The sequence below is a fragment of the Patagioenas fasciata genome, chromosome 21 (genome assembly GCF_037038585.1).
Source record: "Patagioenas fasciata isolate bPatFas1 chromosome 21, bPatFas1.hap1, whole genome shotgun sequence".
Lineage (NCBI taxonomy): Eukaryota > Metazoa > Chordata > Aves > Columbiformes > Columbidae > Patagioenas > Patagioenas fasciata.
Window position 1 is genome coordinate 191,064 of NC_092540.1, and position 20,602 is coordinate 211,665.

Consider the following 20,602-nt stretch of genomic DNA (forward strand, 5'->3'; position numbering starts at 1 on the left):
TTCCCCCCGCAGAGGCGCTGCTTAGGGCTGAGGGAACCTTGGAACACTGCGTGGGGCCCGGGTGTCCTTGGAGCGCTGCATGGCGCTGGCCGCAACCCCCGGGGCATCGTACTGCGCCGAGCACCCCCGCAACCGCATTGCCCGAAGCCCGACCCGCCGGCTCCCGCCCCGCTCCGCCGCCGCTGCCCCTGCAAAGTGCGCGGAGCGGACCAGCTCGCCAGGGGAGGGGAGAACGTGCTGATTTGCATACTGCCGCCACACTCGAGCCAATGAGAAAGCGTTGTCGGCCTCATCGCCGAGACGGGCAGGCAGAGCCACCAATGGAACGTGGGCACAGAGGCGGGGCGCGGCGGCCGGGGAGACTCGGCTGGCGAGAGCGCACGGTGCCACTCGGAGCCCGGCGGCGGCGGCGGCAGGTGGGTGGTTGCGGTGCGGGGGACCGTGCGGGGCCGCACGAGGGGCAGTGGCGTCCAGCGTGGGGCTGGGGAGCGGCGTGGAGAAGGGGATGGTTCCCCCCAGATGTTGCTGTGGGGTGAAATAGGACGGGGGTCCCCACCCCTTTGCCCACCAGTGCAGGGATGTCTGGGTGGAGTTAATACAAAAGCTCCCGAGCGTTACGGGGGGTGCTGGGATGGGCGCAGGGGACGAGGCAGGATGGGGTCACACTGAATGGGGATCAGTGTCGCCGGTTGTGCCAGCGGGACAGTGCTCAAGGGAGGGGATTTTTCTTTATCCCACTTTTCCTCACAAAACGAGGCTCCTGTGCCCAACTGTCAGGTTTTCTCTAATGCCACCTTGTCTAAATACCCCATAAGGTGCAGATGTAAATATGTAGTTTTGTTTGCAGTAGCTATAGGTGACAGCACAAGGTAAATGTAATGTTTCTTTTTCCCAAGCTTCTGTTATTTTCCCTTCCTCTCTGGGCACAAAATCTCTTCCAACGGCTGTTTTCAAAATGCGCGTGTGAGGGAGCGTGCTCCGGTCGGGGAGGAGCGCGTTACGGTGCGCTCTGCGGGCTGGGGGGGTGGGTCAGCCCTCGGCGGGGCCCTGGCAGCCGTTCTGGCGGAGGCTCCGGCGCTGCAGCTGTTCCTGTCCTGGCCGTGCCCGGCGTGCAGGGCCGCGCTGCTGCTCGCGGGAAAAGCCTTGAAAATAAAAAAAAGAAGGTGATACTTTAGGGCTTTAAAGGTAGATTTAGAGTGATGTTTCTCCATAATAAGCTGTTGTTGAGGTGGATTTGGGACATCACTGGGGCATCAAATCCAGCCTGGAAGCTGGGATTACAAGTTAAAAAAGAAAAGTTGAAGGCACAGATCACTTCTTCCTTTAAAGTGCAGGCAAAGGGCTGGGGGAAGAACATCATTAAATCTGTCCAGCAGAGCCTGTATCTGGCTTTTATGGGCTGTTTTCCTGGAGCTGTGGTGGGTTTGGGTTGGGCAGTGATGCTCTGACTCAGAGATGCTCTGGTTTTATTTCCAACCAGGTACCCTAGAGATGGGACAGAACTGCTGGGGGGGGCAGTAATGCCACCAACGCAGGGGGAACAACGGGCACTGCTGGCAAAGGGGTTAACCAGGAGCGTGGGGCTGGGCAGAAATAACTTCCCAGTGGTGCCGCGAGTTTTGCAACCAGAGTGACGGGATCCGTCAGTGGGGGGCTGGGGTCCGTCACTGGGGTGCTGGGGTTGGTCAGCGGCGTGCTGGGGTCCATCAGCGGGGTGCTGCTCCTCCTGGTTCTGGTTGGGGGCTGAGGGGGTTGGAAGGGGGCTGGTGCGGCGCAGCGGCTCGCGGTGCCCGTCGTGCCCGGGGCACAGTGGAGGTGTCTGCTGGGACGACACCTTGTGCAATTTTTTTTCTTTTCTTTGTTTTTAATAAAAGCACATGATCATAGCTTCCCGAACCTTATTTGCACAGCACATGCCTGAGTTGTATATGTTGAGGTCCTTTCCCAGTGCTGTTTGAGCATCTCTGCACTGGGCCGAGCCAGCAAATAAGCATGGTTCCTGAGTAAAAACCAGTCTGCATCCTTCAGGAACATCACTGCTGTGTAATTAGCTGTGTTTAATTGCCAGCTTGAAGGAGAAAGTTTGCTGTAAGGCCTGAGATGCTCAGCGCCAAGACCCCTCTTCCATCCAACTGCGTCTCCCTGGGCTGGCTCGGGAGGGAAAGTACTTTCTGCAGTACTTGGAGAATAGTTTGCTGTTGTTTATATTTGTATGCTTCTTGATATTTTATTTTATATTATCTCTCACATATATATTTATAGAAAGTTGTTACAGCCCATTGAGGGAGCTACCGAGCTTGTACCAATCTCATGTATATCACAGGAAAATAATAGATTACTTAGCAAGGGTTATTTTATTTTAACACTATATGTTTGTGGGCATAAATAAACGGCCACAGTGCTCTAATGTGTGAGTTGCTCACGTAACTTGTTTGTCATGGAGCTGACGAGCTTTTTCCATAATCAGTAATTGTGGTTGAAATAAGGATTTCTGATTTTGCAAGTGAGTGTATTGGAAAATGGGGAAAATAGTAATAAAGTAACTGTCAGAAGCGAAGAGGCGAGAGGATGAGGGATGGCAGTTAAATTGTGTTCTGCCTGTGATGTCCTGTCTTCATAAATGGTTATATCGCTCTTAGAAAATCAGAATCATTAAAAGTATTCCTGTTTCAAGTATTTTTTGATTTACCTTAAATTTAATCACTTAAATAAAAAGAGCTCTAGGAGACACTGCCTCTCCTTGCTTGCCAATAGCATCATTTTGGGGGTGCAACCCCAAAGCCACAGCACCCTCAGCAGCCCCCGCCAGCGTGGGGCTGAGCCCCGCGTCCTGCAGCGCCCCGGCCCCCGTGTCGGCGGAATTGCCGTTTGCCTGGTATAATCCGGCATTTGGGGTTGCCTGGCTGTGAGTCTGTTGGAGAAAGCCCTAAATCTGTTGCAAGCAATGAGATGCTTTTAGAAATTAAATAAAATATACATATATACCTCTCCAAGTTTAATTGTCAAATTTATTTTGGAGAAAAGACTAAATTGGAGGAGAATTGGCAAACAAGGCATTTCTTGTTTGTTCCTATTTTATATTTGTTTTAGTTCCCCCCAGCTGTCTCTTAAACTGAATCTGCTCGGCGTGGGAGCGGGGCTGCCCCGGGTGCGGCGGGGGCGCCTTCACGTGGAGCAGCCAGAGCTGGAATGTTGGTTTCCTCTGTCCCGAAAAGCCTGGCGGGTCTGTTCTCCCTGGTTGTTTTGACCGGGGGAGAAGACGCGATGAAAAGAGCCTGCTCATTTTTGATGGCAAAAAGCCCACTTAGGGGGTGCCGAGGAGTGGGTAGTGGGATGTCAAGTACTTTCTCACTTTTTAAAGATGGTTTATATAACCTGCTTGGCTATATTATTATATTTTTTTTCCCTCCAGTTACATAATCCTAATTTATGAAAACATTAGGAAATTGCATTCCCCGCTGTTACATGAGCATCTGCACATAATGACCACTGAGCTTGTTAGGATGCTCAGCTCCTCTGCCAGCCGCCTCCCGAGAAGCTCAGGCAGGTGTGGAACAGGTATTTGTACACTTGTTCCTCTTGCTGCAGCCTCCTATTCAACATATTAAAAAAAATAGTTATGACTTGGATCTTAAATAAAACCACTTCAGAAGCTTAAAAACATTAGCTAGGAAAAATGATTAAGCAAGCGTGACAGGAACTCACACCGCTATATTTAAGTTAGCTGCATGCAGTAGTTTGCTCTTCTCCTAATTGCTTAAAAACTTCCCTTAGCTGCTGTAGCAGGGATAGCCTCTGGTCCCCAGGAGGCGGATTGGGGCAGAGGTGACCGTGTCCCTTTCTGGGGGGGCTGCGGGGCGGTGGCACCGGGGTGCTCAGAGGATCCTCGGAGGATCCCCCGGGTGCCGTGGGCAGGAGGAGTTCGCCCTGCAGCAGCCAGGCTGTGCGTAAAGGACACCGGGGGGAACTTCATCCCCAGCGAGTCACGGCTCGCCCTGCGCCAGAGGGAGGTTCAGCGGGGTGCTGGGCGACCAGAGCACCTCTGTTTGCGTTTTGGTTTTTTGCTTGAATAAAAGTTGTCGTGACTGGCCTGCCAGGCTGTCAGCTGCTTGCACAGTGTGCATGCTAGGAAGTAAATCAGTACATGGGAGCCTTATTCAGCTAGCAATAACTTAAATTTATGACTTCCCCATTTATTTTAAAGGAGCAGGAAAAAATGTCAAGTGGCCAGGATTTTTTTAATTCAAGCTGTGATGTATGAGTGTGAGAAATGGCACCTGATGTCTGGATGCATTCTCATGTGTTGGGATGGAGCTAAGGATTACATGGAGCTGCCTTGTCAAGCTTAAGAAGGCTGTGTTTCCCTAGAAATCCCGATTTTAATTTATTAACGGCTCAAACGCCGTCTCCTTGGGTCTCTGCTCCACAGACTGGTGTTGCAGGTGTCTTAAAACACCCTCATCTGGGGGAGGTTTCTTCCCTTCTGCTGCCCGGGGACAGGTCACTCGGTAAGCGGTGTTTGGCTGGACACGGTAGTGTTTGTGGTCGGAGGGGACGCGGACCCGCGGCGGCGGTGGGGGCCGCGCAGCTCTGCACTGGCGCGGTTGCTCTTCCGTATCTGTTGGCGGGGGATGGGGGGTGGCGGGGCTGGATTTGTGGCCCCGCATTGGGGTTGGTTGTGTTTTTAGCTTGACTGTTGCATTTTAAAGAAACTCCGTCCTGCGTTGCAATCCAAAACTTTTAGGGCTTTTGTGGTGCCATGGAAGTGAAAGCAAAACAAACCCCAGAGCAGTCAGCTCTTATTTTTCCATCCTGTGAGTTTTCATGCTTGACTTTCAGCAATGGTCAATAAAAAGTTGGACAGGGTGTAGCTTTTTTTTTTCTGCTGGTGGTAAGATGCTAGATACTGTTTTATGGAAACGGTGAAGTCCAAGCACCATCCCACGGCTGTGGGGAGCCCAGGAGCGGCCACGGGAGGTTTTGTCCACGGTCCATCGCCCCTTTCTGACTGTGGTGGAACACGGTCTGCGGCTTAAAACTGCTGTCTCTGTTCTCCGTTCTTCTGAAATCTTGTTTTAGAATAACGCCCATGTGTGTGTTTTGTTTTTCTTACCAGCTATTTGTGTGAAATCCCCACCGTGTTGCTGGTGGGTACCTCCCAGGACCCCGGACATTCAGACCTTCTCCGGCAATCACATGGTGGCAAGGTGAGACCCCTCGAAATCCTCCCCAGCCTTTCTCTCCCCGCGTTCCCCTCCTGAGAGCCTCCGGGAGGGATCTGCGATGTGGAGTTTCCATTTGCAGCTGGCGGGTTCCTGGTATGCTGATTTCTAGGAAATGTGGCTTGGGATCGTGTGCTGGGTGAAACTCTAGCATGTGTGATACCTGTCTGTCCTCATCCTGGGGCTGGACATCTGCGTCCCATTCCCCGCTTTGAATTTCCTCGTGTTTCTCTGGGCTGGAAGATCGCAACATCTGTGTGGAGAGGGAACTGTGAAAACAAATGGCTCGTTTTTGTGGCGTGGGTTCCCGTGCAGCGCGCTGGCGTTGCGGGGCGTGATCCTCTTGGAGCAGTATTTCTGGTGCAGAGGTTGTCATTTGAAAGGCACTTGCAGAGGGGAGGTGGCTTCGGGATGCTGCCACTGCAGGTCACAGCTGTCTGTTTTGCCTCCAGCGTGTGTCTGGCACTGTTTGCAGACAGCCTGAAAAATCACACGGCTCGGGATGACGAAGGTGAGGGGACACCAACCACCACACAGCCTGGAAAGGAAATAACAGCGTTTTGTTTTGTCATACCTGCTTAAAAAATAAAAAAGAGAGGGAGCAAAAAAGCGCAGAATGCGTCTTTCTGAAGCAGCAGTGAATTGATGAATCTCTGATGGTATGTGGGTGCTAAAACTGGGGTCGGAGCTGCAGTGCTGCCGGCTGTGTTGGGATGCGCAGGGGCTGCTCTGCCTGCGCGGCCTGTGCTGCTTTGTTGCTCGTGGACATCGACTGCAGTTTAATGGCTCGTGAGCATCCACCCCACTGATGCCACCGGTGCCACTGATGCCACTCTCCATCTGGAGGAGGGCAAAGCAGTTTGTAACTGCTCACGCCTGCGTGCAGAACAGCCTTGGGAAAAGAGCAGATTTGCAAGGAGGAAGGGTGCAGCAGTCGTTGCTTTTGAGCAATTCAGGGAGTTTATATTAGTTTAGCGGGGCTGAGAACAGGCATGTGCCAGCATCATGGTCTGGCTGTGCTGGTCCCAGTAAAGAACACATAGTGCACATGTAGGAGTCTCCTGCACTTGTGAGCCTTCTAGCTCAGCTAGAAGCTCTTTAATGTATTTCATATTAATTCATGCTGAAATAGTTGCACTTGAAGGAGATCTGTCAAGAACTCTGGATTTTGAACTTGTTTATTATAGCTCCTAAATTACAGTTTAAACAGCTATGCTGAATTTTTAGATCATCCAGTAGAGCAGAGACTGATGAAAAGCAACCAAGTGCAAACCCTAGAGCCTTTCCTCGGGTTCTGAAGAATAACTTTGCCCTTTCACAGGGCCTGGGAGGGTGGAGGTGGCGGCGCTGGGTGCCTGTGCCGGTCAGGCAGCCCCATGCTTGGCCACAAATGCCTGGGCAGAGGCTGGCGGTACGGACCGGACCCCAGTGCTGGGCTCAGAGCTTGACCACAGGCGTTTTTGGGGGGTCTACAGGCTCCCGCAAGGGACTTTTCCTTTAGGATGTGAAGAATCAAGCTGTGCAAAACCACCCCAAACTGTGCAGAACCTCGGAGGAGGGAGGATGGTTTAGCCTGGCTGCATTTACAAGACTTACAATATTAAGCTCGTAGGTAAGGGAAGAACAGGGTCTGCTTGGGGTGTCAGAAACACCCAGAGGCTTTTGCACAGGGTAATTAATTAATCCCCTCCCTGTATCTGGAGCGCTCTTGGTTCCTCAGCAGGGTTCAGGCTCTGACACCTCCAGCACGCGTCCCTGGCTCTCGGTGACAGCCCCGGCTCCCTGGTGTTGAAATCTGGGGGAGGAGCAGATTTTTTTCCCCTACAACTGTTTGTTTCAAATTAATTGGGATTTTGAACCCCAGCCAGCCTCCTCCTGCTGCTCCAAACCGGAGATAAGCAGGAGAGCCGCGGTCTTTTCTCTAACCTAGTTGGAGCCGTTCTCACTGGACCGAGAAGTCTCGAGGTCTTTCATAATGTGGACCACATCTTAATAGCTGGTCTTGCGGGCTCCATCCCTCCCACTGCTTCTGACGCAGAGCGTCTCCCCTCCCGCTCGCCTTGGCCAGCTTCCCTGGAAGACTCTACTAATTGCTTACGTAGAAAAATAATGAGAAGGATGCGTATGATATATTTTTAGATGTCTCTTGGTGGGATTTAGCAACCGGCAAGCTGGAGCCAGCACCTCCCCGTCTGCCTTGTGCATCCCGGCGATGCTGCTTGGTGGACCTGGGGAGGTTCTGCCCCAGGAGGTGGCACTTCTTTTGCAAGCTGCTGTTTTGGGTTGGAGAGACCTCCCCGGCCCCCCAGTGCCCCCCTGGCCGTGACAGGGACATCGTCACCAGCTCAGGTTGCTCAGAGCCCTGTCCAGCCTGGCCTGGGATGTCTCCAGGGATGGTTCATCCACCACCTCCCTGGGCAACCTGGGCCAGGCTCTCACCACCCTCAGGGCAACAATTTCTTCCAACGTGACCGACGGTATGTTTTCCAATGTATAAATACCCATGAGATGACGAGTCTCACCACCAAAGTTGCTTTTCTAGTGTTTTTTAGGTGTTACGATCTGAAACCTCAGCAGAACAGGGGAAAGGGAGCAGACACAAAATCTCATTAAATACTACACCAAAGATGGTCATAATTGAGCATTGCAACAAGTAGTTCCCTTATTTTTCTATTTGCTTCTCCCATTGCAGGGCTCTTTGTGTCTCAGTGGCTTCCTGTGCCGGGGGGGCCGGGCTCCAGCTCTTCCCTTTCCTCCCGGGTGCGAGGAGCGCAGTTCTCCTTGCAGCACGGCTTATCTGCCCTTAGAGCTGAAAACATCCTTTCTTTGCTCTTTTTGAATCCCCCGAATGAATAATTTCTCCTGCTGGTTAACGTCAGCTTCCACACCAAAGGCTGTGGGAAAGTTTTGCAATTACAGTCACTTTAATAGATCTGGTTTATGTCTTAAAAAGTGCATCGCTTTCTAATTCTCCGTTGCATGTTTCCCTGATTATGTGTCGCACAGCAGTTTGGCTACCAAAATAGCCTTATGGTTTGAAGGAGATCATCAGGAAATATGTTTTTTAAACCATAGGCAGTTCTCTTTTTACCAGGCAGCATTGGTAAAAGTCTGCATTTGATGAAAATCATGGCTTTTCTGGCATCTCGGCTGCTCACACAGTGATATTTGGAGCGTAGTGCAGCAGCAGTTTGCCCAAAAAAACCCCAATTTCTTCGAGTCTTGCTGTGAATTTTCTCTTTAGCAACCCAAATGGCTGGGATTCTTTTGGTGCTGGGTTTTCTTTAGTTTTTGGAGAAGATGCTTCTGTTTGTTCAGGTCTTCCCATGCAGAGTGATGCTCTGCTTGCCGGAGACTCAGAGCTTCGTCTGTCGTCTTTGGGTGGTTTTGGTGGGCAAGAGAAAACACGGTTTGCCTTGGGTTGAGGTGCTGCTTTCCAAATAGCAGGGTGTCTGACAAACAGGTAATTCCTTGTGGGAAGGGATTTTCCGCTCTGCACACTTGAGATGTGCTGGAAGCTTCCTGCCCCGGCTCTGCAGAGAGCGAGCTGCTGGTTTCATTTAACCCCTTCCTCTTGCACCGCGTCCCGTGGTGCTGCCAGGCTCACGGGGTTTGTGCCGTGTCTCCCCAGGTCCGGGGCTTATGCAAGGAGACCATGACCACTGATGAGGCCACCAAGGGCGAAGGGGAGGTGCAGGCGGTGGCTCTCGCCGAGCGTGGGGAGGACATCACACCAGCTCAAGACCGAGGGGTCCTGAAGGTGAGGGGCTGCCAGGAGGGTCCTCCCTTCTGTGTGCTGGGTGCGTGGTCGTGTCCGCATCCTCAGCCCGCAGGTCGTGGGGCGCTTCCAGGGCTGTCGGACTCTTTTTTCTCTTTCATTTGGAAGGCAAAGGAGATGAGCATCACTTGGCATAAAGAAGGATGGGGTGGTGTTTGAGACTGATGGTTTCAGGCTGCTCAATGAATTTCGCTGCTATTGTGTTTCCTAATCAGATTATTAGCTGTAAATCCACAAAACATTTTTGTGCATGACTCACAGACACTAGAGAGAGCACATTACTGAAGTCATCCAGTCTGCTCCACGACCCGTTTTCCATATTCAGGGCCATTTCTGGATAGTTCTGCTCCCCAGTACTTGCTCTTCTCCAGTTGAATAGGACCTTTCCTCTAAGAATAGCATCCTCCCCTGCTCCACGCTCAGCTTGGGAACTACTTGTTCCAGGCTGTAGCATTTGGAAAATACAGAAGTGTTGACAAGAAGCGAGTGGTGAAGTGCACAGCCCTGCGCGTGGAACGTGCGCGGACCGAGCGCGAGCGTGGCTGCGTCTGCTTCGGGTGCTGAGCGCCGCGTTCCGCAGGCACCGGGCAGGGCCGGGCAGGTCTGCGCTCAGCGCTGCCCGGCTCCCGCCCCACAGCTCCGCCTCGGGATTTATTTTTAGCGGCTGATGGAAGGATAAATTGAGGGTCTCCCCCGCAAGCCTTCCTTTGGCTTTGAGCAGCACTGGGGTGTATGTGCGTGCGTGTGTATATATTTTTACATATGTGTGTGTGTGTGTATATAAAACTGCAGAGGTGTGTGTGTATATCTCTATATCTATATCTCTCACTCTCCATATGCATCCTTGGCTGTCCCATGGCCTCTTTTTCTCTGGTTTCTCTCTCTCAGATCGTTAAACGACCCGGGAGTGAAGATGAGTCCCCCATGATTGGGGACAAGGTTTATGTCCACTACAAAGGCAGACTCGCCAACGGTAAAAAATTTGACTCCAGCCGTGATCGAAATGAGCCCTTTGTCTTCAGCCTGGGCAAGGGTGAGCTGGTCTGGGGGCTCCGTCCGTGGGGATGATCCGGGGGGGCGGGGTGATTCTGGGGGGATTTGGGGTGATCCTGGGCGCTGAGACCCTGTTGCAGAACAGATGGACAATGTCAGCCCTGCCTTAGGTGACTTCTGAGGGTGTTTTTTTGGGGGTGCCATCTTTGCAGCACCCAGGCTGGGTTCTTCCTGGGCCGCCAGCTGTTCCCTCCCGCCTGACATCTGTCTGTCTCCTAGGTCAGGTAATCAAGGCATGGGACATCGGGGTCGCTACCATGAAGAAAGGAGAGATCTGCTACTTGCTCTGCAAACCCGAGTATGCGTACGGCTCTGCTGGCAGCGCCCCCAAAATCCCCTCCAACGCCACCCTCTTGTTTGAGGCAAGTAATGCCAGGAGCTGGCGCGTGGCTGAGCTCGCTCGCTCCCTTCCTGCCTTGCCAGCCAGCTTAAAAATTTAAAAAAGAAGAAAAAACACAACAAAAAACCAAAAACCACAACCAAAAAACCAGTTTGGATTCCTGAAACGTGTCCCTGTGCTCCAGGAACTGCTGCCAGGGTTTTCTCAGAAATGTGTGTCTGAGCCGGGACTGGAACCCTGGCTGGGGAGAGCCCCAGTGCCGGGGGGAATGGGCAGATTCCCGGTTTAAAAATGCACATGGGAAGGAGAAAGCAGCTGGGAAATGCCCCTGGGTGCTAAAAAGCGATCAGGGCCGCAGGGTGGCAGGAACGCCGAGGTTTTGGCACGGTGCGCTGGCTGTGCAGGGCTCCTCGGGACAGCGCGGTGGGGAGGGAGGAACGGGTCTGTCCTAAGTTAAAGCTTAGTCCTTCCAAGTCCAGTGGGACTGAGCTGTGGGTCAGAACTGGTCCCATCAGAGGATGAAGGGGAAGCTGCTGCCCATGCTGATCCTGGGCAGCTTTCACAGCATCTTCCAGCACCAGCGCTGTTGTACCCTTACAGGTTAATAAACCTATTTTTGCTGTTACTTTGTGTTATGCTTCAGGTACTGGATATGTCCCAGTTTCTAATAAATTGGGTGTATTATGCTGTGGCTTGGAGCTGGCTTTTATGAGCGACTTCTGCTTGTCAGCTGAATGGAGAGTTAGCTGGCGTGGCTCTCCAGCGGGAGGATGAAATGCCGCTTTGTGGCTTTTCTGTTGTTTTTCTCCACTCCTTTTTCCCTCCTCAGGCTCTGCCCACCTTTTTTTTTTAGGTTGAGCTGCTTGACTTCAAAGGCGAGGACTTATTTGAGGATGGAGGGATTATCCGGAGGATCAAGAGGAAGGGAGAAGGTTACTCCAACCCTAACGAAGGGGCTACGGTGGAAAGTGAGTGCCTGTCTGTCTGTGGCGGGAGCTCGAGGGGTGACCACGTCCCGAACAACCCCGGCGCTTCTCCCTGGCCAGGCGCTGCTGGCCCTGCGTAGGCTGCAGGGGCCGCGCGTCGCGGTGCGGTGCGGGCAGCTCTGGCTGGAGGCCGGAGGGGATGGAGCGGGGCGGGGGGTGGCGGTCGCCGCCCGCCCGGGGACGCGCACCTGAGCTCTCCCTGGGACAAGGCTGTGAGCCGGGGGGCAGCCATGTCTTGTCTCAGCCATATATTGCTGCTGGAATTAGTGTGGAAGAAACCGTGCTTGAAGAAACGAGCAGCTCCAGGCTGGAGTCTTGAAAGCATTTTTACTAGTTTTAAGTTGTACAGACCCTAATTCACAGTTCTGGTCCCTAAAACCCAGGCTGTAGTTGAAATCTGGCATTCCAGCTTTTGTTACAACCTTTCCCCCCGCCCCTCCTCCTTCTTCGTTTTTAATCTGAGTACAAATTGCTGTCAGCACATCAAGTTCGTGTGCCAGCCGCACTCGGTACACTCTGTTCTCTCCTCTTCAAAAACAAAATCGCTGCAGGCACCGAGAGAACAATAAGTCAGGGCTGCAACCAGAGTGATGTTCCTTCAGCAGCTTTTTTTTCCCTGTAATCCAAGAGCAACTGCAACCAGCTGACCTGCTCCTGGAAACCTGAGCGGAGATTTTCCCCCTTTGCCTGGTGTATTTTTTGTGCAATTAACGCAGAGCAGAACTGTCCTCGAAGGGAAGGATCGCAGCATCCTCCTGCGTGTTCTAAAGCGGGATCTTCCTGTCCCTGCTGCATCCTGCTGGGGGCGGGGGCCCGGGGAGGGCTGTACGGCTGCTGGTGGGGTCGGGGACTCTGGACCCGTACGCGCTGGAAACGCAGGGAGAGGGCATGGTGGTGTGAGCTTGCTGGGTTACCTGTATTTTAGGCTCAATTTTCCACTTCCCTATGCCTAAGAAAATAGCCATCTTGGTTTTGAGCTGGGGGGTGATGAGGCAGAGCGCGGTGGGGAGCGCATCCTCGGGCAGTGCACAGCGTTGGGGGGTGGCACCGCCCCGGGAATGGGGTCTTGCTTAGTCCCTGTGTCTCGTCCCAGGGACTTTCCGTAGGTCCCGGGGCAGGAGTGTCCGTGGGGCGGGGGGCAGGTTTCCTTCAGCCCAGGCTGCGACCGCCCTGGACGGAGCCCGGAGCCTCTCGGCCGTGTCCAGCGCCATGGCTGTTTGCTCTCACCTCCTGCTGCCCAGGATGAGATGCTCGGTGTCCTGTGGTATCTCGGGTCACATCCTGCAGCTCTGTGCGGTGCTGGAGGGGCTCTGAGAGCAGCCCCTGGCCCCAGGGTTGTTTCCTTTCCAAGCGTCCCTTCCCTCCGTGCTTCAGCGCTGCTTGCACGGGCGATCTCTGCACTGCAGCGAGCAAAAGTAAAGCTTGTGTCCTTCCAGGCTGCGAAGTCCTTAAGCACAGTTGTGATGCCCACCATGAAGTTTTCCTCTTAGAACCTTTTTTTAATTTGTTTCGTCTTTTTTTTTTAATGCTACATAGGTGTTCCTTGTGAAATCGCTTTTACTTTTTGGCTACCCACGTGCTTGTGGGTACCTTGTACCCTGCGAGCAGAGTGCAAAGAACATAAAACTGTCCCCAAAGCCCAGAACGTCTTCAGGATCAAATAAATAAAGAATAATCCTGCTGTGGAAGCCCAGCCAGGAGTACCAGGTGGTGAATGTGCCAGGTACCTCGTGTCTGCTACGGCTGCGCTTCTGCCAGCGTCTGGGGCTGGAACAGCACGGTGATTGGTTGAAGATTAAAAATAAATAAATAAATTAAAAATGTTTATCTTGTACTTTGAGTTCCTAGAGGCAGGAGAACATAGCCTTGTTTTCAAGGTAGAAGGCAAGGCGGTATAGCACTGTATAGAAGATTTGTAATCGCTGTGATAAATTCCGCGTGGCGGCATGCCAGGAGCAATATCCAGTTCCAGTAAGACTTGTGCAGCTGAGTATGAGGGGAACATATTAGTCACGATGTTTATCTGTTGTCTGGTCCTTGGTTAGATGAGATATGGCTGGCTTGCTTTTCAGCAATGTTTCAAAGCCCTCCTCATCCCTCTCTGCTTACCAGGGGCTCCTCGGCTGCCCCCAGCCCCGTGTCTTCCCCCTTCCAGGGCCGGAAGCTTTGCTGCATTTCAGGAGACGATGCTTCGTAAGACACTTTATAAGGTGCTTTCTTCGGAACCCACCTTGCTTGGTTTGGGTGGCTCCGGGTGCGATCCCGCCCGTCCCCTCTCCCCGCAGTTCACCTGGAGGGATTCTGCGGCGGCACCAGGTTCGACTGCAAAGACGTGAAGTTCGTCGTGGGTGAAGGGGAGGACCACGACATCCCCATCGGCATCGACAAAGCCCTGGAGAAGATGCAGAGGGGAGAGCACTGCGTCCTCTACCTCGGGCCACGGTAGGGAGCATCTCTGGGGGGTGCTGTCTAGTTTTAAGCTTCCAGCGCCTGAGGCCGTTATGGCACTGGTGGAAGACGACGACCCCAACAACAGGAGTTCCTGGGAGAGCTCTGGGTTAGCGGTCCCGGCAGGGACAGCAAGAATGTCCAGCAGTGCGTAGGCAGGAATTTCAAGACGCTTTAAAATTAGGTAAAGGGGCTTTACCCAAGTCCTGTGTCTGAAAGGAAAATGTCTTCCTGTAAATTGCCAGGGCTGGGTCCTTACACTGGAGAGAAACCTGTATAAAAAGACAGATTTGATGCAGCCAAACAGGATGATTCCCTATATATAATGCATCGTATATTGTCAGATGTCTTTGCTCGTAGAGAATAACATCACCCTGGCCCCCAAATGTTGGAAAGCTGCCGGCATGGAGCTGAGTGTGAAACCAGAATTAGTAACCTAGGCCTGTGTTCATGGCCAGGCACTGCCGAAGTGAAGGTTTCCCCACCCGCCCCCTCTGACAGCCTCTTTGTGCCCGCCCAGGTACGGCTTTGGTGAGACGGGGAAGGCGAAATACGGCATCCAGGCAAATGCAGAGCTGGTGTACGAGGTCACGCTGAAGAGCTTTGAAAAGGTGAGGGCAGGAGCAGGCTGGTCCCTCCCTGGGTCACGGAACGCGGGTCCTTTTGCAGTGTCCACCCTTTGTCCCTGGCGTGGTGCAGCCTGGCCCCTGCTGAAGTGGATACGTCACCAAGGATCGTAGTGTTCTTAATTTGTTCTTCTCTTTTGGTTTGTTTTATTTCTCTGGCTGGAGTCCAAGGCTGGTTCTCTGATTTGTTCCTAGCCTTGTTCCTCTTGTACTTTCTTTTTTTTTCCTTTTATTTTTTCCTTTTAATTTTTGCTTTCTTTTCTCCTCCTCTGGCTGCGCAGGTCACGGCCCACATGTCCCGCTGGCCCCGAGGCGCTCGGCAGCCCCACCGAGCTGGCTCTCTGGAGAGGCTGGGGCCAGGGTGCGGGAGGTGCCCATGGGATGGGGCAGGGTCTGCTGTGCCGCGTCCCTGGCTGGGCCACCTCCCCACCCATCCCCTGGCCGGAGCAGGACACCCCACATCCCCTGTCTGCTGGGGGATGTCTCTCCCCACCCTCCTCTTGCCTTTTGGGGGTTTATTTTTTGCCAGGATTTTTCCTCCCGTGGGGTTGCAGTGGGCAAAGCACCTTGCTCAGGGTGAAGTCCCGAGCTTGGCAGGGGCTCCCCTGTTGTGAAGGGCTTCAGGTATGCACCCTATGTGTGCTCTTGGAGTTTGTTCTTCCCCGGCCCCTCAAATTAAAGAAACTGCCAGATCCATCCTCTGTAGTACAGCCCTGACGAGCCCTGCTCGTTACCGAGGAGTTGCGGCGGCCGTGGGTCCTGGTGGTGCGGGGGTTGCTGTGCCCCGCTGGGATTGCTCTGGGTGTTTATTTGCAGGCCAAGGAGTCGTGGGAGATGGACACCAAGGAGAAGCTGGAGCAGGCAGCCATCGTCAAGCAGAAAGGCACGATGTACTTCAAGGTTTGTAAACTTAGGGGTGGTGAGGCAGAGCGAGGGAGCTGGAAATAAGTTTGGGGTGATCGTAAGATAAATGACTCGAGAGTCATCGGTGTCAGAGCAGCTGTGTTCCCCCCAGTGCTGGGGAAGGCGAGTCCTGCTCTTCTCTGCCTTTTCCTCACTCCCTGAGATTCCTGCTCCTCTCCCAGCGCTGCCTGGCGCACGTGTGCTGCCTGCGGAGCAGGACCGCGGGTCGGATTCTGCCCGGGGATGGATGTGGCCAGGGCTAATGCGGGGGGCTCTGTAGCTCCCATTCCCAGGATAGAGCATCCCGGTCCCCCGCTGCTCTGCACAGAGCTTGAGCACAAGCTCCGACTTGGCTTTTTGCAAGGGCTGCACACCAGCAGCTCCAGCCAAGCCCCAGTGTGGCTGCAGGTATTCAGCATCCTCCTTCATTCACTTGGTTATGTGAGACACTGTGTTAAACTCATAACCTGTTTGCAGGATGTTCTGGGAGCCGACCAAGCATTGTCAGCACAGGTTCCTCTAGCATCCTCTTCTTTGCTCCATCCCAGGAAGGCAAATACCTGCAGGCGGTGATTCAGTACGGAAAGATCGTGTCCTGGCTGGAAATGGAGTACGGCTTGTCTGAGAAAGAGTCGAAAGCCTCTGACTCGTTCCTCCTGGCTGCCTTCCTCAACCTGGCCATGTGCTACCTGAAGCTACGGGAGTACGCCAAAGCTGTCGAGTGCTGCGATAAGGTAGATGTGCACAAGGGCTGGAGCATCCTCGCCTAAATGTTCCACCGGGAGTTCAGGGGTTTCTGAATTTCTTTTCATATGACAAGCAATTTCTAAATGGCAGTGGGGTGGTGGCATCCCTTCTGCACCTTGAGGTCTCTGTGGATGCTGTGTGCTTGGAGACTGCGGTAGCAGAAGTTCCCTTGGGGGTTCAAAGTCCACCTGGGCATGTGCTCACAACAGCTTTTCTTCCAAAATCAGATCGACATGGGTGGATCTGTGTCGACCCACAGCCTTAACATGCTGTTTGGGTCTGCCCAGGCTGGATCTGGGCACTGGGTGCTGATCTGGGTGCGACAGAGACTGCGCTAGAGCTGCAGCGATCTCTCAGCCGCTGGGATGGGCCTTGGCCAGTCCCTGAAAGAGCTGCAACCTTGTCTTTGTTAGGAAACTATTAATTCTTTCATAAAAGGCTTAGATTTAAGCATCTTGCATGTGGTAAAGCTGGTTGCCTTAATCTAAAAGATTAATAATCTCTGGGAGGCATATGTGGCTTTCACTACAGGAAAATCATGTCATTGCTAAAGCAAGGAGACAAAAGCACATTTAATCCATCAGCTCCCTTGCCTGTGAACTCCCTGTGCTCCTCTGGCCTCAGGTTTAGCATTTACAGCTGATTTCTTGTGTGTGGATTTGTCTCCTGTCAACTCTGCCACTCTCAGAAGGATTTTAAGCAAATAGAAATAACTGAACTATAGCAATGAGCTGCCAGCTGCTGACGGAGACACGTCAGTTCTTGTAGAGCAAGATGGAAGCGCTCCGGAGACCTGAAGCTGCCTTGTCGTAGTTCTTGGCAGATTTAGTGAGGCTGTAGCCATAGGGGGGTCTTTTTGAGGATCCCCGAGTTGCTAACAGGGACCTGTGTGTTTCCAGGCGCTGGGACTGGACCAGGACAACGAGAAGGGCTTGTACCGGAGGGGCGAAGCCAGGTTGTTGATGAATGAGTTTGAGCTGGCAAAATGCGACTTTCAAAGGGTGCTAGAAGTGAATCCACAGAACAAGGCAGCAAAATCCCAGATCTCTGTGTGCCAGAAGAAGACGAAGGAGCACAACGAGCGGGACCGGAGGATCTACGCCAACATGTTTGCAAAGTTTGCGGAAAGGGATGCAAAGGTGCGTGTTGCCCATTTTTTGCCATCTAGCAGTTTGCACCAAAGGATATTCAGCAGGTTTGTGATGGGAAAAGATGGGTTAAAAGCAATTAAATTATAGATCAGGTTGAGGATGGAGGGATAGAGCCTGCTGCAGTGGCAATAAATGTATTTCTTGGTCTCTCTTACTCAGAGACTGCTGTTAGGTGCTCTGTCCTCAGTAACAGTGTGTGCAGTGTGAGCTCCTGAGGGCTGATAACAGGGTTGGCACTTCATTTTGCTGTTCCCAGCTAGTGGCTATTGATGACCTCCTGGTTGCTGGTAAAATGAAATGTCATCCTGTCTCTGGCAAGGCCAGGGGTATTTTGAGACGTGATAGTATGGATTTCCTGAACCTGGTAAGGCAGTAGCCTGCTCCTCTGCTTCTGCGGAGAGGTCGCTGTCTTGTGACAGCCTCTCACCCAGAATTCCTCTAACAAAACCGGTGTGCTGTAACGAGAGCAGACACAGCTTTGCAGGCTGTCTGCGCAGGTCATTTTTAGTGTAATCTCTGGAGGTTGAGGCTGTGGAATAAGTGACCAGTGCAGACTGGGGGGCAGCACGTTGGGTTCACTGGCTGGGGGCAGGGAGTGCTGGGTTGGCTTGGGCACCACTGGGACGCAGACACGTGCTGGAGCGGGCGCAGGGCTTCACGGTGCCTTGGTGCTCCTCTGCTGCACCCACGGCTGCGCGTACGGGCTGCACCTACAGCTTGGTCCCATCTCCAGTGCTGGGCCGACGCAGTTTAACCCCTGCCAGCCGCTGAGCCAGGCGAACAGGAGCCTGCGGTGTGAGCGGCAGTGTTGATGGGCAGGGGAGCCCAGGGGAGGATTCCGCTGGCCCTGCGGGCTTCGCTGTCTGTATCCATTCCCAGCATCGCTGTCACCTGCCTGCTGCTTCTTCCTCCTGTTGCCAGCTCCGTGTGCTTTATCTGCTGTTTTTCCAGGAAGCAGCTAGCAAAACCAGGGTCAAGACAGCAGCGGAGAAACCAGCTTGTGAAAAGGGACCTGAAACTCCTGGTGTCAAAGATGAAGAGGCTGAAGGACACGTATGATGGAGGAGGAGAGGAGTGGAGAGCCTCCTGCCCTCGGCCCATGCAGAACAAGGTTGCTGCCAGACCTCGGAACACGCCAGTGTTCTCTTGTAAAGCTTGTTACAGTTTGTGTGATCGTGGAAGTAAAAAGCGCCTCACAAAGAAAAACAAACCCCATCCCACTGCCCTGGGTGCACCCGGCAGCGGAGTGGGGGTGGCAGAGCGCCGTGGGACCACCGCACGTGGAACAAATAGCTTGTAAACGGAGAGGAAAAAACACAAAACTGAAACTCTTGGCTCTTGGGAGGTTTCCGTAGACAACTCGTCCTGACTCCATTGGCTTCATGTCAGCTGTTGGTGCAGCATCCCAGGTCCTCTGCTGCGAGTTGGGATGCAGGAGATGCTCCTTGCACGCTGCAGCGCTGCCTCTGGTTGTACCCGGTGCATGATGGCGCCGCACTGGCACCAGCACCAGGTGCCACGGTGCCTCCATGGGCACGTGGGCTCGTACAGCCCAGGGCTGGCTCATGGGGCCCAGAGCACCCAGCAACTCGCTCACCGGTTGGGTTGGGGGAGAAATCAGTTTTGCTCTCCTGGTGGCTTCTTGCCTGTGGCCGAAGGGGTTGCAATGTGGAGCCAAGTCTGCGGGTGAGGACCCCCCCACCTTTGCTGCGGCCTCTCAGTGCAGGAATGTAATTTGCCCTTAAAGCGCTGTTTTGTGGGGAATTTTACCTTTTGAAGAAGATGGTTTCTTTGTCCTTGGAGGGCAGAGCCTCCTGTCCAGCTCTGCTGCTCGCAGGTGCTCAGTTGGCAGCCTGTGCCCCATCCCTCAGCTCCCATCTGTAGATGAGAGTTTTACTGCTTATTTGGGGTCTGTACAGGGAGAAGAACTGCGGGTCTATGTGGTTCAGAAAGCAGGTGGCTGGGCCTCAGCTGCTGCTGTGGGTTTACAGTTCGGCAGCGAGCACCTTTCCTGTGGCGAGGGGGGACCCCAGCGTGCATGGGGCACGCGTCCCCACGCTGGTGCTGCTGCCACCTCGGCCTCTGGCCCCTCCTGAAGGGATACCGTCACTACCGTGTGAGAACAGCTTTCTGGTTGGTATTTTCCTGTCTGTTCTTTGTAATACCCCTTTTGGAGCTTGAAAATAAACAACTGAAAGAAAAAAAAACACAAGGTGCTTTTTCTCTGGATCCTGTGCAGCATGGGAGGTCGCTGGGGGAGCCGTGTCTGCTGTCCCCACTCCAGCAGGAGGCTCCTTGAGGAATTACTGGTGTCCCCAGGGAGCGATGCTGCCCGTTCTCGTCAGCACCACCCTTCCCAGAGAGCCGGGGAGGGGCTGGCGCCCCCTGCTCCAGAGACACCTGATCGGGGGTTGCTGCCTGGGGGCCTTGGCTGCGTTTCCAGCATGGGGGCAGCCCAAACAACGTTTTTCATAGGAAACAACCCTCTACAGAAAAAAAAAAAAAAAAAAAACACACAACAAAAAAAACCCCTTGCGTTGCAGTTCTGGGCTTTCCCCCTGTTTTTAACCAGATTTGTGCTTTATTTTGCTTTGATGCTTTTCTCCTCCCCGGAACAGAAATTGAACTCGGGCAGGTGATGGGATGCGGTTTAGAGACTTTTGTACGGGGAAGATTTTGTACAAAGGAATCAAAACCCTCGCGGTGCCGGTGGGTCCCGGGTGTGCGGTGTTCAAATGCCACCTAGTGGCACTGGGCACAGGGTGGGAAATAGGGCGCCAGGGCATTTTTGGGGTGTTCGTGGTGGGCTGGGCAGGGCTGGGGTCTGGTGGGGACACTTGGCTTGTCCGGCTTTGCAACCAGAGAGCAACTGCAGGCGGCTTTGAAAGGGAATATTGACAGCTAAATGTTAAGTGCTGTTAATGAGGAGGCAGTGACAATGGGCAGGGTGTGGAAACCGTCAGCCAAAGGGACCTGGGGACATGGGACGGGGGTCAGAGCAGAGCAGTGACCCATAGGGAAGCCCTTGGCATTGCAAAACAGCTCAAATCCTGCTTTTCTATAACCAAGATGACATTCTTTGGTGGAAAAGAGCCACATGCAGGGAGGGTAACCCCGAAGGAGGTCAGGCAGCATCCTCTGCCCAGGCTGGGGATCCCACCCAACAAGGGGGGAAGCTGTGCATCCGCAAAAGGCACCCAGGGCCCAACTGTGCCCCCGTGCCTGCCATGGGGCCCCCTTTTCCTGGGATTATTGCCCTGTCAGCTGCTCTCCCTGCCCGCCTGGCCAGCAGCCCCTGAAATCCTATTACCGAGTTTCAAGAGAAATAAAAAGTTAATCATCTCCTTC

General features: G+C 53.4%; 1 protein-coding gene across 1 annotated transcript; it reads left to right on the forward strand.

The window, feature by feature from the left end:
* Nucleotides 1-344: 344 nt before the first annotated feature.
* Nucleotides 345-19,455, forward strand: FKBP5 (FKBP prolyl isomerase 5). The gene is made up of 12 exons (XM_065854345.2): nt 345-416; nt 5,117-5,207; nt 8,854-8,982; nt 9,889-10,033; nt 10,273-10,415; nt 11,247-11,361; nt 13,665-13,821; nt 14,348-14,438; nt 15,270-15,353; nt 15,905-16,090; nt 17,003-17,242; nt 18,206-19,455. The coding sequence occupies exons 3-12, from the start codon at nt 8,878-8,880 to the stop codon at nt 18,311-18,313; spliced, it is 1,374 nt and encodes a 457-aa protein (XP_065710417.1). The 5' UTR covers nt 345-416; nt 5,117-5,207; nt 8,854-8,877; the 3' UTR covers nt 18,314-19,455.
* Nucleotides 19,456-20,602: the final 1,147 nt, after the last annotated feature.

Excerpts from the sequence above, each read along its gene's own strand:
- FKBP5 (XM_065854345.2), top strand. The coding sequence starts at position 8,878 with ATGACCACTGATGAGGCCACCAAGGGCGAAGGGGAGGTGCAGGCGGTG. Across the intron at positions 8,983-9,888 it reads AAGACCGAGGGGTCCTGAAG|ATCGTTAAACGACCCGGGAG; the intron begins GTGAGGGGCTGC and ends TCTCTCTCTCAG. Across the intron at positions 11,362-13,664 it reads CGAAGGGGCTACGGTGGAAA|TTCACCTGGAGGGATTCTGC; the intron begins GTGAGTGCCTGT and ends CTCTCCCCGCAG.